This window comes from Chlorocebus sabaeus, chromosome 7, assembly GCF_047675955.1.
Source record: "Chlorocebus sabaeus isolate Y175 chromosome 7, mChlSab1.0.hap1, whole genome shotgun sequence".
Lineage (NCBI taxonomy): Eukaryota > Metazoa > Chordata > Mammalia > Primates > Cercopithecidae > Chlorocebus > Chlorocebus sabaeus.
This window is the reverse complement of record NC_132910.1, coordinates 134,731,798-134,747,098: the sequence shown is the minus strand read 5'-3', so window position 1 is coordinate 134,747,098 and position 15,301 is coordinate 134,731,798. Positions and strand designations below refer to the sequence as shown.

General features: G+C 44.7%; 1 protein-coding gene across 2 annotated transcripts in view; it reads left to right on the top strand.

Annotated features, from left to right (window-relative positions):
* Positions 1-13,456, top strand: part of ENPP6 (ectonucleotide pyrophosphatase/phosphodiesterase 6) — a 128,422-nt gene extending 114,966 nt beyond the window's left edge. Inside the window, exons 7-9 of one of the 2 annotated variants that reach the window (XM_008000380.3) lie at positions 1,903-2,026; positions 8,049-8,116; positions 8,525-13,456. In XM_008000380.3, coding sequence (XP_007998571.2) covers positions 1,903-2,026; positions 8,049-8,116; positions 8,525-8,728 — 396 coding nt within the window. In that variant the 3' untranslated portion in view covers positions 8,729-13,456. Of the gene's footprint in view, positions 1-1,902; positions 2,027-8,048 lie in introns of both variants that reach the window. The other variant, XM_008000381.3, reaches the window with a different exon arrangement.
* Positions 13,457-15,301: the final 1,845 nt, after the last annotated feature.

The following is a 15,301-nucleotide window of genomic DNA, read 5'->3' as shown; positions in this document are numbered from 1 at the left end:
TAGTTCTGGTCACACTCTGTGAGTGAGGATGTGAGGTGCAAGGTGACACCTCACTGGCTAGTGCCAGCAGGAGCACTGCAGTGACCTCTGGCAGTACGGAGTGGAAGGGGCCCAGGCACTGGGAGACAGATGACCTGGGTTCCAATCCCAGCCCTGCCTTGCACTAGCTGTGTGGCTCTGACTCAGTCACTTCACCTCTCTGAGCCTTAGTCCCTTCAACTACAAAATGGAGGAAATGGTATCATCCCCACTGGGATGTTGCGATGGTTAAGTGGATGTTGGTGTCAGCTCTTGGTGGACTGCTTGGCTCACTAAACATATGATACTGTTACTAGTCTCGTGAGCCAACCTGTAAATTGCTGGTAGCTTAGCGGTCTTGATTCTACTCATTCATCACGACCAGCCTATTCTACCTCCTGCATTTGAAGTAGTAAATATTTGTAATATTGAAACCTGCATAGCAAGGATGGATGGTTCGTCCTTGGTGAGGTCTTAGAAGAATGAGTGGCTTCTGTGGTACATGACTAGGCTTGCGCCCAGCTGCCTGCAGCCTCCACAGGACTTGCAAAGCCTTCTCTCAGTCCTCTATTTCATAGGAAGTGAGCAGCTGTAGAAAATGTGGTTCTGAAGAAAAGAAGGGTGATGGGAAGTGATGGTTCTGGAACCCCTCCCAAAGGAAGAGTGGTTGAGGGAAATTAAGATCTGCAAAGCCTGGAACAGGGAAGCAAAGGTGCCATCTTCCAGTGTGCTCATTAACGGAGGAGAGGAGGCTGGCTTGGAGTTGCTCCCAAGGTCAGGGCTAGGAGGAAGAAGGGCAGGGTGGGCTGCATGGGAAAGGGCACTGGGATGTGCTGAGGCTGGGCTCCAGCTGCTTTGCTAGGAAATGTGATTAGATAGACAATGTTTCCCGACGATTCTCCGTCAGCTGGATATCCCGCCATTCAGTTCAATGCTGACAACAATACCTGGAGTTAGAGTGGGCCTCACAGGTCAAGGTGCCCCATCCCATAAGACAGCCCCCACTCAGATGCCAGCCACAAGTCCCAGGTCCCCAGGATGCCGGCACCTGTGTTTGATTTGGCTACATTTGAGGGATCACAGTTCAGGTTTGATCATTCACTAGGACAATCACTGAACTCAGGAAAGCACACTACATTTAAGACGACTGTTTTATTGGAATGGATGGCCCTTAGGGAGGCACCACATAGAGAGGCCCGTGGGAGAGAAAGCATGGGAGGTGAGGCAGGCAGAGCTTCCACTCCCCAGGGGCTCCGGAACCGCACGCCCCGTGGGCTTCACATGGGGCTTCATTGAGCAGACACGAGTGAGGAAATCACGGGTCAGGTGATTGGACTCAGTCTCCAACCCCTCTCCCCTTTCCTGGTCTGGTTCCTCTGGTGGCCAGCCTCCACCCTGAAGCTGTCTAGCCCCCAACCCCAGGACCCCTCTCAGTAGCATTAATTCAGGTGTGGGAGAAAATAGCTCCTTTTGAATGAAAAGCCAAAGACATTCTTATCACTCAGGAAATTGTACCCCTGGTTTTCAGAGCTCTAGGTTAGAAACCTGGGACAAAGACCAAATACATTTTTTATGACACCACAGATACACTTTAACATCCCTTCTGCCACTAACTTACTATATTTAGTGGCTCTAAAACTGGTTACGGGACACAATTCAGCCCCATGTAGGAAAACATCTTGTTAACCAGAGCGCTTAGCAATTGAATAGACTGTTGCCCAAGGTCTGAGCCGCCTGGAGCAGGAAGAGTGGCAGCGGAGGTTGGGTGGCTCAGTCAGTGTGCAGAGGAGGAAAGCGCCCCCTGCTGGAGTGGCAGCGTGGAGCAGATGCCCGCTCAGCGCCACTCAGGACTCAGAGTCACGTGTCTGCCTTGCTTGGTTTCAGAATCGAGAGATGCTTCCGTTTTGGATGAACAGCACTGGCAGGCGGGAAGGTTGGCAGCGTGGATGGCACGGCTACGACAACGAGCTCATGGACATGCGGGGCATCTTCCTGGCCTTCGGACCTGGTAGGCGAGGAAATGACCAGATCCTCAGACCCCATTCCCAGGGAAGCATCTGTAAGGGGGGACTATGGGTGCCAGGAGAGGCTGCAGATTTCCTTACAGACCCTCTTTATGAGCCAAGCAGAGCAAACCCAGCCGGTCTCCATGAAACATCTTTTGCTGGCTTCCTTTCAAATGCTGCTTGGGCTTGGCAAATATAGCCAAATACTTTGCCTCGTAAATTTTAAATCCTGAGTGCAGTGAAGAAAATGTATTCCACATGTTTGTGATTCATTTTTTACCTAATTCATCAAAATGTTATTTCACAGCTATCTGATGTCCAGGAAAGCTTATTGGACACCAGGTTGCTGACAGCTGTGAGTCTCACAGTTGATGTGATCGCTTCTCAAGGTCTGGCTCTTCCACAGTCCTTTCCATCTACAGCACCCACCTCAGGGAGGCTCATTTAGTTTAGGGCTCAACCAGAAGCTGGGATGTGCTCAAGGGCAGGCGTGGAAATGACCTTGAGCCTGACTTTGAGAATGAGCCAGAATGACGAGGGATGCCTTGGATGAGAGCAAATTTGCTTTGTCTTCCTTGACCAGATTAATTCCTAGGGCTGGAGGAGAGGAGAGATGGAGAAGGCCTATCTGGTCATTTGATTTAACAGATGGATCCCTGTCAATTCATACTTCGGAAAAGTTTGCCAAACACTCAAGATCTTACTACTACCTGAACACCCTCTTCTCTCAAAAACAAAAATTTAAAAGGGGAAAAAAGCATCCAACAGCCATCAGCCATCAACCAACCAGTTGACTGGTTCATGAGCTATCCTTCTTTCTTAGTACAGTCTCTCCTCCTGTACTAATTATAAACAGCCTACCCTAATACCTATATTCTGAATGCCTTTTTCTAGATGTTGGTCAAAATGTTTCAGCCCCCGAAAGTCCACGTTTGCCTTTCAAATTATAGGTTAGACATCACATCTACAAGCTCTGCTTATCTCTTCAGTGTAGTAAGATCAAAGACGTATGTCAGCATCCCTTATTCGGCCTACCATGGTTCACTCTATTTTCCACAAAATCCCTGTTAAGAACTATAAGGTGTCAGTTTCTGCAACCTTCGTGGGTGCCTGAGCTTAGGAAACACATTAGTCCAAATCCCTTTCCACATGTGATCCAGGTTCCCAAGTCCTCAAGGGAGCATTAGAAGCAGTAGCAGCAAATTCATGGAACACAAACAGGGTTCATGATGTTGGCCTAAGAGAGGGTTCTGAAGATGCCTGAACATGCTGCCTTTAACCAGTAATGGATATCAGGTGCTCCCTGTCAGCCGAACCCCAGGTCAGACATGTAGAGCCCCAAAGTTAAAGGAATTAGGAATGGAGCACGCTGCGGGTAACTGCTGGGTGACTTTGGATACATTCCAGGGTCATGGTCTTTCTTTGGGAGAACATTAGTCAGCAAGGCTTTCATTCAAAAGCGTGGCACCCTCCATTCCCAGATGAGGGAAATAGGATCATGAATTCTCAGGAATATATATACGTGTGTGTGTGTGTGTGTTCTTGTGTGTGTGTGCGTTTCAGACAGTTTCTTGTCACCCAGGCTGGAGTGCAGGGGTGCGATCTCAGCTCACTGCAACCTCCACCTCCTGGGTTCAAGCAATTCTCTTGCCTCAGCCACTTGAGTATCTGGGATTACAGGAGCCCAGCACCATGTCTGGCTAATTTTTGTAGTTTCAGTAGAGACGGGGTTTCACCATGTTGGCCAGGCTGGTCTCAAACTCCTGACCTCAGGTGATCCACCTGTCTCAGCCTCCCAAAGTACTGGAATTACAGACGTGAGCCACTGTGCCCAGCCGAGTCTCAGGAATATTTTAAAGCAGAACCAAATCTAGCCCCAAACCCCAAATTTTAAACAAGGTACCCAAAGCTGCATTAGCTTAAAGTTAAAATTCAGTGAAGAGATTCTGTCCACTAACAGAGGCCTCCGTCATAGGCTCCTTTAAGACTAAAAGCTCCCAGTCTTTTACAGACAGATAGATGACCCCTGATGAAAATGGACTGGGCTAATTGCAAAATGTTTCCAGGCAGATACAGCGTCGAGAGCCTCCCACAAACCACCACGTTCTGGCTCCAGTTCTCATGAAAGATTAAACAGCTTTACACACTGGCTGTTTACTGAGAAGAAAATTTAAGAGCAAGGCCTTTAATAGCTATCTAGCTGCACTTTGAGATAAAGGTGCATCCCTCCTGATTAACCGTATGTGCTTCTTGCTTAGGGAGAAAGCTGAGCATCACTGCGGCTGCCCAGACATCGCCTTAGAAGTCAGTGAGTCTGGTCCAGCAAAGAGAAAGGGAAGTAATTCTGCAGGAGAGCCTTTCTCTCGTTAATCCCAGTTTCTAATTTGAACGGTCTAATCTTGCCCTGGAGAACTCCACGTTCAAGATAAGGCAGCAGGAGTGTGAGTCGGTGAGCTGCCTGAGAGCTAGCAAGCCTCACTGGGAAAGCAGCCCCCGGTGGCCAGGCACAGTGTAAGCCTGCAGAACCTCCTCTCTGTAAGAGACACATCTTCTCTAATAACCAAGAAAATGTAAACGCGCGAGGATAACTTGGACTCTCAGTCCATGTCTGAAGTGCCATCTTGAGCCAGTAGAGCCTGTCTGGGTCCTCAGTTGGATCAGGCGTTGTTTTGCTATTCAGGAATTTTCTAAAAGCTTTCTCATTTCAGCCTGGATCGTTTCTGCACTGAGCCCAAAGCACCATCCCTACAGAACAGGAGGCCATGGACTAGATGGGATGGGAAAGAAATCTCAATTCTCCTCTCTGCTTAAATGCACAGAATTTGATTTCATATTTTCAGTATAAAAAGATAACATTTTCTAATACTTTTGTCAGAAGAATTTGATCTCAGTTTTTCCTGTGAAGTGTTAAAGAAGAGGATTTTTGTTTTGTTTTGTTTTTTAGAGACGATCTCTCTCTGTCATCAAGGCTGGAGTGCAGTGATGTGATGACTCACTTGTAGCCTCTATCTCCTGGGTTCAAGAGATCCTCCTGCCTCAGCCTCCTAAGTAGTTGGGACTACAGGCACACACCACCGCACCTAGCTAATTTTTTTATTTTTGCAGAGTTGAGGTCTTGCTATATTGCCCAGGCTGATCTTGCACTCCTCAGCCTCAAGCCATCCTCCTGCCTCAGCCTCCCAAAGTGCTGGGATTACAGGTGTGAGCCATAGTGCCCATCCAGAAGTGGCTATTTAAAAGGCTGGGGGGCACCTGGGCTTATTATGGTCCACTGCCTCATATGCCCTCCCACCCACACACAGCCAGGCATGGCCCCAAGTGGCAGTAGGATTAGCACATCCAGGTCTCATGAGAAGAAGGAGATAGAAGAGTTGCTTCCACATCGCTGGAACAACCATTCCACTGGTTTCTCATGCTGCAGTTGATTCCTTGGATGGGAAGTGTAACTACTATCCTCTTCTGATGGTCTGATTTGCCTCGATACTGAGAGGGGCTGGGATACTGGGGCAGCCCTTTCTTTCTCCTCTCTGGGCAGGTTTTACGTTGTTATTATTATTATTATTAATTATTTTGAGACAGAGTTTTGCTCTGTCGCCCAGGCTGGAGTGCAATGGCACAATCTTGGCTCACTGCAACCTCCGCCTCCCCGATTCAAGCAATTCTCCTCCTTCAGCCTCCTGAGTAGCTGAGATTACAGGCGCTTGCCACCATTCCTGGCTAATTTTTGTAAATTTTGTAGAGATGGGGTCTCACCATGTTGGCCAGGCTGGTCTTGAACTCCTGACTTCAGGTGATCTGCCCACCTCGGCCTCCCAAAGTGCTGGGATTATAGGCGTGAGCCACCGTGGCTAACCAGGTTTTACATTTTTTAAAACTAATTTTTACTTTGAGGAGAAGCTGACCCTTATCCTCCATGCCCCTGAAGAAAAGTGAACCCTCCAAATAATTTACAAAGTGAATATATTCAAGCCACAATTTGCCCTTGTCATACATATTTATTAATAATAGCAGTGACCATTTACTGAGTATACACAACGTGCCAGGAATGATGACTTCCTATGCCTATTTCCTGAGGTCACCCAGCTAGTGCATGCTGGGGGCAGGCTGGTGGTGGAGCCCACACACCACTTTATATTGCATTCAACTTTAATTCTCCAAAGGGAGCAACACGTGCTACTTGGGCAGTTAACCTGGATCTAACATACTTTGTGGCAGAAGTGTCTATATTTACCTTTTTTCCAATCTATAATTCCAGGATAAATAGAGGAGCAGAATTTGGCGCTGATACCTCTGGAATAGATTGCCGTGTGTTGCTGTTTGTTTGCTTTTTAATGGAAGTATTTATGATTATTTAGCGAAGCAGTTATAAAGATTATTTTCTAATATCTTAAAAAACTTGGCTTTACAGCCCCCAAACAACACATTTCCTTCAAAAGTTGTAGGGGAACTAAAAAGCACAGGCACAGCCCTTTATCAATGGATCAAATCTCCTCCCTCAATTCAACCTTAACGTAGCATTGGGTATTTTGTTGGAAGCTCTGGTTTGGGGCCTAAAAGTGAAGCTTCTTATGTGTATTACTAAAATCTTACATTCACTCTTTAAATGGACAAGTGCTTTGAATTCTGCCTCTCATTTGCCCCCTGAAGAGGAGGAGAAATCCCTTGATTGAAATCCCTCCAAAGGCTTGCGGAGTCACCCTCGGTGCCCCTCGCTCACCATGCTGGGCATGGCCACCTTACCTGTGTGTTCTTACCTGACTCTCGAGCTTGGGGTCACTCTGGGCAGAGGCACAGTGGTCTTCTCCATTAGATCCCTGAGAGCCTGCACATGGATCCCTGATTCAGATGCCAGTTTGCTCATTTTCCACATGGCTAATTTATTTTATCTGTTGGCAAAATGCTCCCCAAGAATGTTCCACTCATCTTCCAAATGTATTTAGGAAACCATCGCTGTGGCTGCTGAGCTAGCCAGCACTGAGAAAACTGCACAGTTTCACATTCCTTCAAGACCTGTGACCTCGACGGGGCAGCAAAGTGAGAAAACATTCTTGAGTTACCATGTGGCCTCTCCAGTGGACACTGGCACTCTGGCTGTCGTGCGGTCTCTGCAGTGGACACTGGCACTCTGGCTGTCCTGTGGTCTCTCCAGTAGACACTGGCACTCTGGCTGTCGTGCGGTCTCTGCAGTGGACACTGGCACTCTGGCTGTCCTGTGGTCTCTGCAGTGGACACTGGCACTCTGGCTGTCGTGCGGTCTCTGCAGTGGACACTGGCACTCTGGCTGTCGGTCCTGGCTAGATAGATGTTCTGGAAGATGACATAGCATTTAATTTGGTTAAGGGCAAGACAGTCACTCTGTGACCATACAGGCTCTACTGCGCTCTGCAGACGTGGAGAAGCATCAGATGGCCCTTCAGCCTCCCCCCAGCCTCCCAAAGAAAGTGCTGTTGTCACGAAGAGAGTACAGTTATGCACAAAGAAAATCTGTTTGCTGATTACCATTTTTTTTTTGAGACAGGATCTCACTCTCTCCTCCAGGCTGGAGTACAGTGGCACCATCGTGGCTCACTGCAGCCTTGAACTCCTCGGCTCAAGTGATCTGCTTGCCTCAGCCTTCCGAGTAGCTGGGAGCACACCACCATGCCTGGTTTTAAAAAGTTGTTTTAGAGATAGAGTCTTGCTCTGTTGCCCAGGCTGGTCTCAAACTCCTGGGCTCAAGCAATCCTCCCTTCTCGCCCTCCCAACTTGCTGAGACTACAGGTGTGAGCCCCCAAGCCTGGCTCTGCTGCTTGTCTTTTAAAGAAATTCATCTCCATGAGCCATAGAAAGCTATTTCCCTTTCTAACCTACAGCCTTCCAGATACCCTTCTATGTTCACACTCTCTAGGCCACATCCCACTGATGGAGCTGATTCCCTAATCTCAATGCCACCTGCAGCCTGAGTGTAATTCTTCTTTATTGCGTTCAGCCCACCTCTGCCCCAGAGCTGCCATGACAACTTGTTTGTTTGCCTTTCCCTTTCAGATTTCAAATCCAACTTCAGAGCCGCTCCTATCAGATCGGTGGATGTCTACAACGTCATGTGCAACGTGGTGGGCATCACCCCACTGCCCAACAACGGGTCCTGGTCCAGGGTGATGTGCATGCTGAAGGGCCGCGCCGGCACCGCCCCGCCTGTCCAGCCCAGCCACTGCGCCCTGGCCCTGATCGTTCTCTTCCTGCTTGCATAACTGATCCTATTGCTTGTCCCAAAAACAACACCATCAGCAAAGTGGGCCTCCAAAGCCGGATGATTTTCATTTCGTGTGTGAATAATAGCTTCATTAACACAATCAAGGCCATGCACATTGTAAATATATTATTCTTGGATAATTCTATACATAAAAGTTGCTACTTGTTAAAAAAAGATACAAACCTTGTTTTTCCAGAAGGTAGAAAAATCCTAGCTTTCCATTTGTTCAGTTATATGTCATTTTCTCCTTTCTTTTCACATTACTCAGGATGAACTCGCTGAGCAGGGACCTGCTCCTGCAGCAACCAAACTTGGAGTGGACATTGCAGACAGATGCGGCTCTGGGCCCCTCTCTGTCCCACTTTGCACAAAGGAGCCCCTCAGACCAGGCCCTTCTCTGTGCCCTGTCCACACCCAGGAGCCATCCTCAGTGTCTGTGGCCACAATCCTGTACTGTCCCTTCCATCCCTGATAAAAGGAGGTCTACACGAAAGCAAAAGCTACTGTCTATTTCTGACCCAGCTCATGGAATGTTTTCATCTGATACTGAGTTCCAGAAAAGACAACTTAGCATGGATCACCAATCAATCAAAAAATAAAGAAATCACTAAGGATTAGAGAACTCACAGAACAAGGTGAAAGACATGAGTCCCCTCCCAAAGTCTGAGTGCACAAAAATTTCTCCCTTGCTTCTGATGAGGAGCAGAAAAGCTTCTGATGGACATAGATTTCTGTGAGACTTATCACACATAGTACATCATGGCATGAAGCCTGGCACATAGCAGGCCCTGCTTGTTGACGGATGGATGAACGGCCTGCCTGGCTGCCTGCCCTGCCCATCCACCTGTGCAAAGGCTTCCTCAGACACTGCCGCTCTGTGGCTCCCAATGCAGGGTGCAGACAAGAGCAATTCCTGACAGGGTAGTATAGGCTGGGAAAGCGCTGGCTCACTGATGAGAATGTGGAGGCATCAGCAAGGATCTCAGTGGGTTGCTTGGAGAGGTGATGCACTAAGTCTCAGTCCTGGGCACCAGTACTCCTGCAGCACGGCTTGCTTAATGACAGTCTTTGAGTGGCATAGAACTCCAAAGAAAATGGTGCTTGGTGGAGAAAGGAGAGAGCATGATGGAGCAGAATCCCAGTCACTGACCAATTAACTGGTCATTTGATTAGGAAACAGTTTGGCCAAAGTACCACCTTTGAGACCTAAGTTCTTTTGATACCCTTGAGAAGAGCCATGGAGCCTGAGTTGAAATATTTTTAGCGTAGTCATCTGTGTTTGCTCTAGGAGAACTTGTAACACAAGAGACAACTGCCTTTTTACATGGTCATTCATACCTATATACATATATATATACTTGCATACACTATTATTGCATTAAAAAATGAGTTTGGGCTGGGCATGGTGGCTCACACCTGTAATTCCAACACTTTCAGAGGCCGAGGAGGGATGAAGGAACCCTTGAGGCCAGGAGTTCCAGACTAGCCTGGGCAATACAGGGAGACCCCCATCTCTACAAAACATAAAAGATTTTTTAAAAATTAGCCAGGCATCGTGGCACACACTTGTGGTCTTAGCTACCCGGGAGTTGGAGGCAGGAGAATCACTTGAGCCCAGGAGGTCAAGGCTGCAGTGAGCTTTGATCACACCACTGCACTCCAGCCTGGGCAACAGAGCAAGACCCCATCTCCCAACCCCCCCCAAAAAAAGAGAAAGAAAAAAAAAGTTTGCACTAATTGAGGCACATCTGCAAATGAGACTTTTTGTTGGGAAAAGGCAATATGCCAGGCCTCCTCAGGATGATGGAGGCCTCATATGGTGTGTTACCTTGAAAACTGAATATCAACATTCACCTTGATTCAGGAAGACTGCGTGCTGTCTCCATGCCATGAATCATGAGAGCAAAGGATTACTGCTTAAAAATACTGAATTTACATTCACAAAAGATTTCTAAGGATTTATGTAATGTGTTTTAAAAGCGTCAGTAAACCATCAGATCAACTGGAAAGAAGGCGACTCTTCAGTCTTTGTTATCTAGCTGAAAACAAATGAGAACTTTCAAAACATTGGCAGTAGTTGTTGAAAAAGACATCTATTGTTCAGAGTTTCTTTCTCCTCAAAGGACTGTGTTCCAATGAATTTGACGGAGCCCACTTTCCTCCATTGTGAAGGAAGAAACCCCAAGAGATACTCAGATGATTAAATTAAAAGTGGATCATCAAACTCAAGAGAGGCATAAACTTAGACACAGTCTTGCATTTTTGTCTTTCCTGAACTCTTCTGCCATTTTCCTCGTTCACTTGTCCTGAAAATCTACAAGTTACATAATAAAATTTTAGATATTTGTCTGACAAAGTGTAAATACTCAACTGAATAAATGACTGAGAACAAGTTACAAAAGGAATCATGAATCCTGGTAAACAATAAAGAAAATTCAGACACTGAGGGTAAAAAAGAAAACTTTTTACTTAAATAATGCATACATTTGTGATGGCTTAATTATTTGGTGAAAATTTGTTCCCTTTTATTTTTGTTTTGAAATTACATTGTTCTCCTTAGGAAAACTCCACTTTCTCTAAATGTGTTTTTTTCCATAGGAGTAAAATCTGCTAGGAATATGTATAGATACTTTTTCTCCTGGATTACTTTTCGACTTCACTGCTGATTCCAGGACAAAGATAATTGGGTTGGTCTACTGAAAACAAATGAAAGGAATGAGCCTCGGATTAAAGACGAGATGACTTTTTAATAATCACCATTCTGACTGGCATGAGATGATATCTCATTGCAGTTTTGATTTGCATTTCTCTAATGATCAATGATAATGAAGTTTTTTTCATAGGCTTGTTGGCTACATGAGTGTCTTCTTTTGAGAAGTGTCTGTTCATACCCTTTGCCCACATTTTGATGGGGTTGTTTTTTTCTTGTAAATTTGTTTATGTTCCTTGTAGATTCTGATATTGGACTTTTGTCAGATGGGTAGATTGCAGAAATGTTCTCCCATTTTGTAGGTTGCCTGTTCCCTCTTACGATAATTTCTTTTGCTGTGCAGAAGCTCTTTAATTTAATTAGATCTCATTTGTCAATTTTGGCTTTTGTTGCAATTGCTTTTGGTGTTTTAGTCATGAAGACTTTGCCCATGCCTATGTTCTGAATGGTATTGCCTAGGTTTTCTTCTAGGGTTTTTATGGTTTTGGGTTTTACATTTAAGTCTTTAATCCATCTTGAATTAATTTTTATATAAGGTGTAAGGAAGGGGTCCAGTTTCAGTTTTCTGCACATGGCTAGCCAGTTTTCCCAGCATCATTTATTAAGTAGGGAATCTTTCCCCATAGCATGTTTTTGTCAGGTTTGTTGAAGATCAGATGGTTATAGATGTGTGGTGTTATTTCTGACGTCTCTGTTCTGTTCCATTGGTCTATATATCTGTTTTGGTACCAGTACCATGCTGTTTTGGTTGCTGTAGCCTTGTAGTATACTTTGAATCAGGTAGCATGATACCACCAGTTTTGTTCTTTTTGCTTAGGATTGTCTTGGCTATACGGGCTCTTTTTGGATGATTATTAAAAAGTCAGGAAACAATAGATGCTGGCGAGGCTGTGGAGAAATAGGAATGCTTTTACACTGTTGGTGGGACTATAAATTAGTTCAACCATTGTGGATGACAATGTGGCAATTCTTCAAGGATCTAGAACCACGAATACCATTTAACCCAGCAATCCCATTACTGGGTATACACCCAAAAGATTATAAATCATTCTGTTATAAAGACACACGCACACGTATGTTTACTGCAGCACTATTTACAATAGCAAAGACTTGGAACCAACCCAAATGCCCATTAATGATAGACTGGATAAAGAAGATGTGGCACGTATATACCCTGCAATACTGTGCAGCCATTAAAAAAAAAATGAGATCATGTCCTTTGCAGGGACATGGATGAAGCTAGAAGCCATTGTTCTCAGAAAACTAACACAGGAACAGAAAACCAAACACCGCATGTTTTCACTTAAAAGTGGGAGTTGAACAATGAGAATACATGGACACAGGGAGAGGAACAGCACACACTGAGGCTTGTTGGTAGGTAGGAGGCAGAGGGAGGGAGAGCATTAGGACAAACACCTAATGCACGCAGGGCTTAAAAGCTAGATGATGGATTGATAGGTGCAGCAAACCACCATGGCACAGATATACCTATGTAACCTACATGTTCTACACATGTATCCCCGAACTTAAAGTTAAAAAAAAAGACAAAATAATAATAATAAAGATGAGATGAGTGGCCACTCTTCCTGTCCATATGCCTAATCTCCAGAATCCAATTCAATTAAGTTGTGAAGAAGTAAGCATAAACTAGATCAGGCCCAGGGGATTCCTTTTAGCCTCCAACAGTCCTCAATTATAAGATCCTAGTTTCCTTTACTTTCAAAGGGACCTTGGAAGTCCACCTCAGAGCTGAGTTCATCAAAGATAGTAGTTTGCAAACTTCCTGGGCTTTTAAGCTTCATCTGACCCACCTCAAGACATGCAGGTTCAGAGGGTCTGGGGTGGTCCTGAGATAGCACTTTGAAGTCACACGGACCCAAGGCTTGGGTTTGCTCTGAGAAGAAGTGGGTTCTGACTTGATCCTGTAGACCCAGTTCTTCTGAGAGCTATTTCATAATCAGCCCATATCTCTAGGGGCCATGAGACTGACACTAGCCACTAACCTCGGTTGGGTCAAGTGTTCAGCCCTCCTAAACCAAAGTAGATCTGCAGCCCCAGTGGTGGAGGGAGGACCCATAAAAGGCAGACTTGGTTCCTCCACACCCCACTCCCTGTGGCTCTGAGATACCTAACGGTGCTACAAGACACACTCAGACATTGTTCAAGACTCACAGCTATTTTATGAATTTTCTAAGAAGGTGCTTTGCATTTCTGTAAATAGCAAGAGATTTCCAAATGTGATTGTGGGTTTTATCTTTGTAAGCAATTTGTGATAGACCAAAGTCAGCTACTGTAAATGACTTGCTAGAAAAGAGGAAGGATGTAGCCTCAACAGACTGGTTATAAGACATTTAAAACTTGGTCTCAGGTGTGTGCTATGGAAAATATATGTTGCTGTGAAATCATAAAGTAGCACCTAGTACAGTGCCTCAAATGTTTAATACATGTCCCATAAATATGTTGAATAAAAAAATGAATAAATATCATTAAGGAGACTTGCCTAAAACTCAGATATCCTCTCTGTCTGTAGTTTCTCAAATTAAATGAACTTTCCACTTTTGGCTTGCTATCTTTTCTTATTACCCAACTAACAATATAATTATGCTTTATTTCATGGATCTAAACATATTCTATCTCAGGCTTATAAATTAAGCATGGAGGGGGGAGGGAGAAAGGAAGGAAGGAAGGAAGGAAGGAAGGGAGGGAGGGAGGGAGGGAGGGAGGGAGGGAGGGAGAGAATTACATTTTAAATATACTATGCATATTAACTTTTTAAAAATGTAGCACTTAATATATTGAGGTTGAATTCACACACCATACACTTCATCTATTTGAAGTGTACAATTCAACAGCTTTTAGTATATTCACAGAGTTGTGCAACCATCACAAATTTTAGAACATGTTTATCACTCCAAAAAGAAACTCCAAACCCATTAGTACACCAGCAGTCACTCCCCATTTCCTCCCACTGCCACCCCAGGCAACTATGAAACTACTTTCTGGCTCTACAGATTTGCCTGTTCTGGACATTTCATAGAATAACACAACATGCTGTCCTTTGCAGATGGCTTCTTACACTTAGCGTAATGCTTTCAAGGTTATAGCATGAGTCAGTGCTGCATTCCTTTCATTTACAAAGAATTATTCCATTGTATGGATATACTTCATTTTATTTATTCATTTACCTATTGATGGACATTAGTTTTTCCCACTTTTTCAATTTCCATCATGTGTTTCATTCAAGAACACATTTTTGTGGACCCGTTTTCATTTCTCTTGGGTCTGCCACTAGGAGTGGAACTTCTGGGTCAGATGGTAACTCTATGCTAAACTTTTGAGGAACTATCAGATTATTTTGCAAGTTGGCTGCCCCATTTTGCATTCCCACAAACAGTGTAGGGGAGCTCAAATTTCTCTACATCCTTGCCAATATTTGGTACCAGCTGTCCTTCTTAATTACAACCAGCCTAGAGAGTGTGAAGTGGCATTTCATGGTGGGTTTGTTTGCAGCTCCTCAGTAATGAGTCATGTTGAGTATCCTGTCATGTGCTTATTGGCATTTGTCTGTCTTTGCTGAAGAAATGTCTATTCAAATCCTTCCTCAGTTTTTTTGGTTTGTTTTGTTTGCTGTGTAGGTAAACTCGTGTCAGGGGTGGTGGGGGGTGGTTTGAACAGCTTTTTTCATCACCCAGGTATTAAGCCCAGTGCCCATTAGTTGTTTTTCTTGATCCTCTCCCTCCTCTCACCCTCCAATCTCCAAACAGCCCCAGTGTCTTTTTTTTCCCCCTCTTTGTATCCATGTGTTCTCATCGTTGAGCTCCCACTTGTAAGTGAGAACATGCAGTATTTGGTTTTCTGTTCCTGTGTTAGTTTGCTAAGAATAATAACCTCCAACTTCTTCCATGCTCCTGCAAAATGCATGATCTCATTCTTTTTTATGGCTGCATAGTATTCTGTGGTGTATACATGCCACATTTTCTTTATTCAATCTCTCACTGATGGGCATTTAGGTTGATTCCATGTGTTTGCTATTGTGAATAGTGGTGCAATGAACATTTATGTGCATGTGTCTTTATGGTGGAACAATGTATTTTACTCTGGTTATATACCCAGTAATGGGATTGCTGAGTCTGATAGTTCTGCTTTCAGCTCTTTGAACTTTCCCATTTTTTAATTGGATTATTTGTCTTTTGAGTTGTAAGCATTCTTTATACATTCTGGATACCAGTCCCTTATCAGATATATGGTTTGCAAATATTTTTCCCATTCCACGAGCTTTCTTTTTCACTTTCTCGATGGCGTCCTTTGCAGCATAAAATGTTTAAACTTTTGATG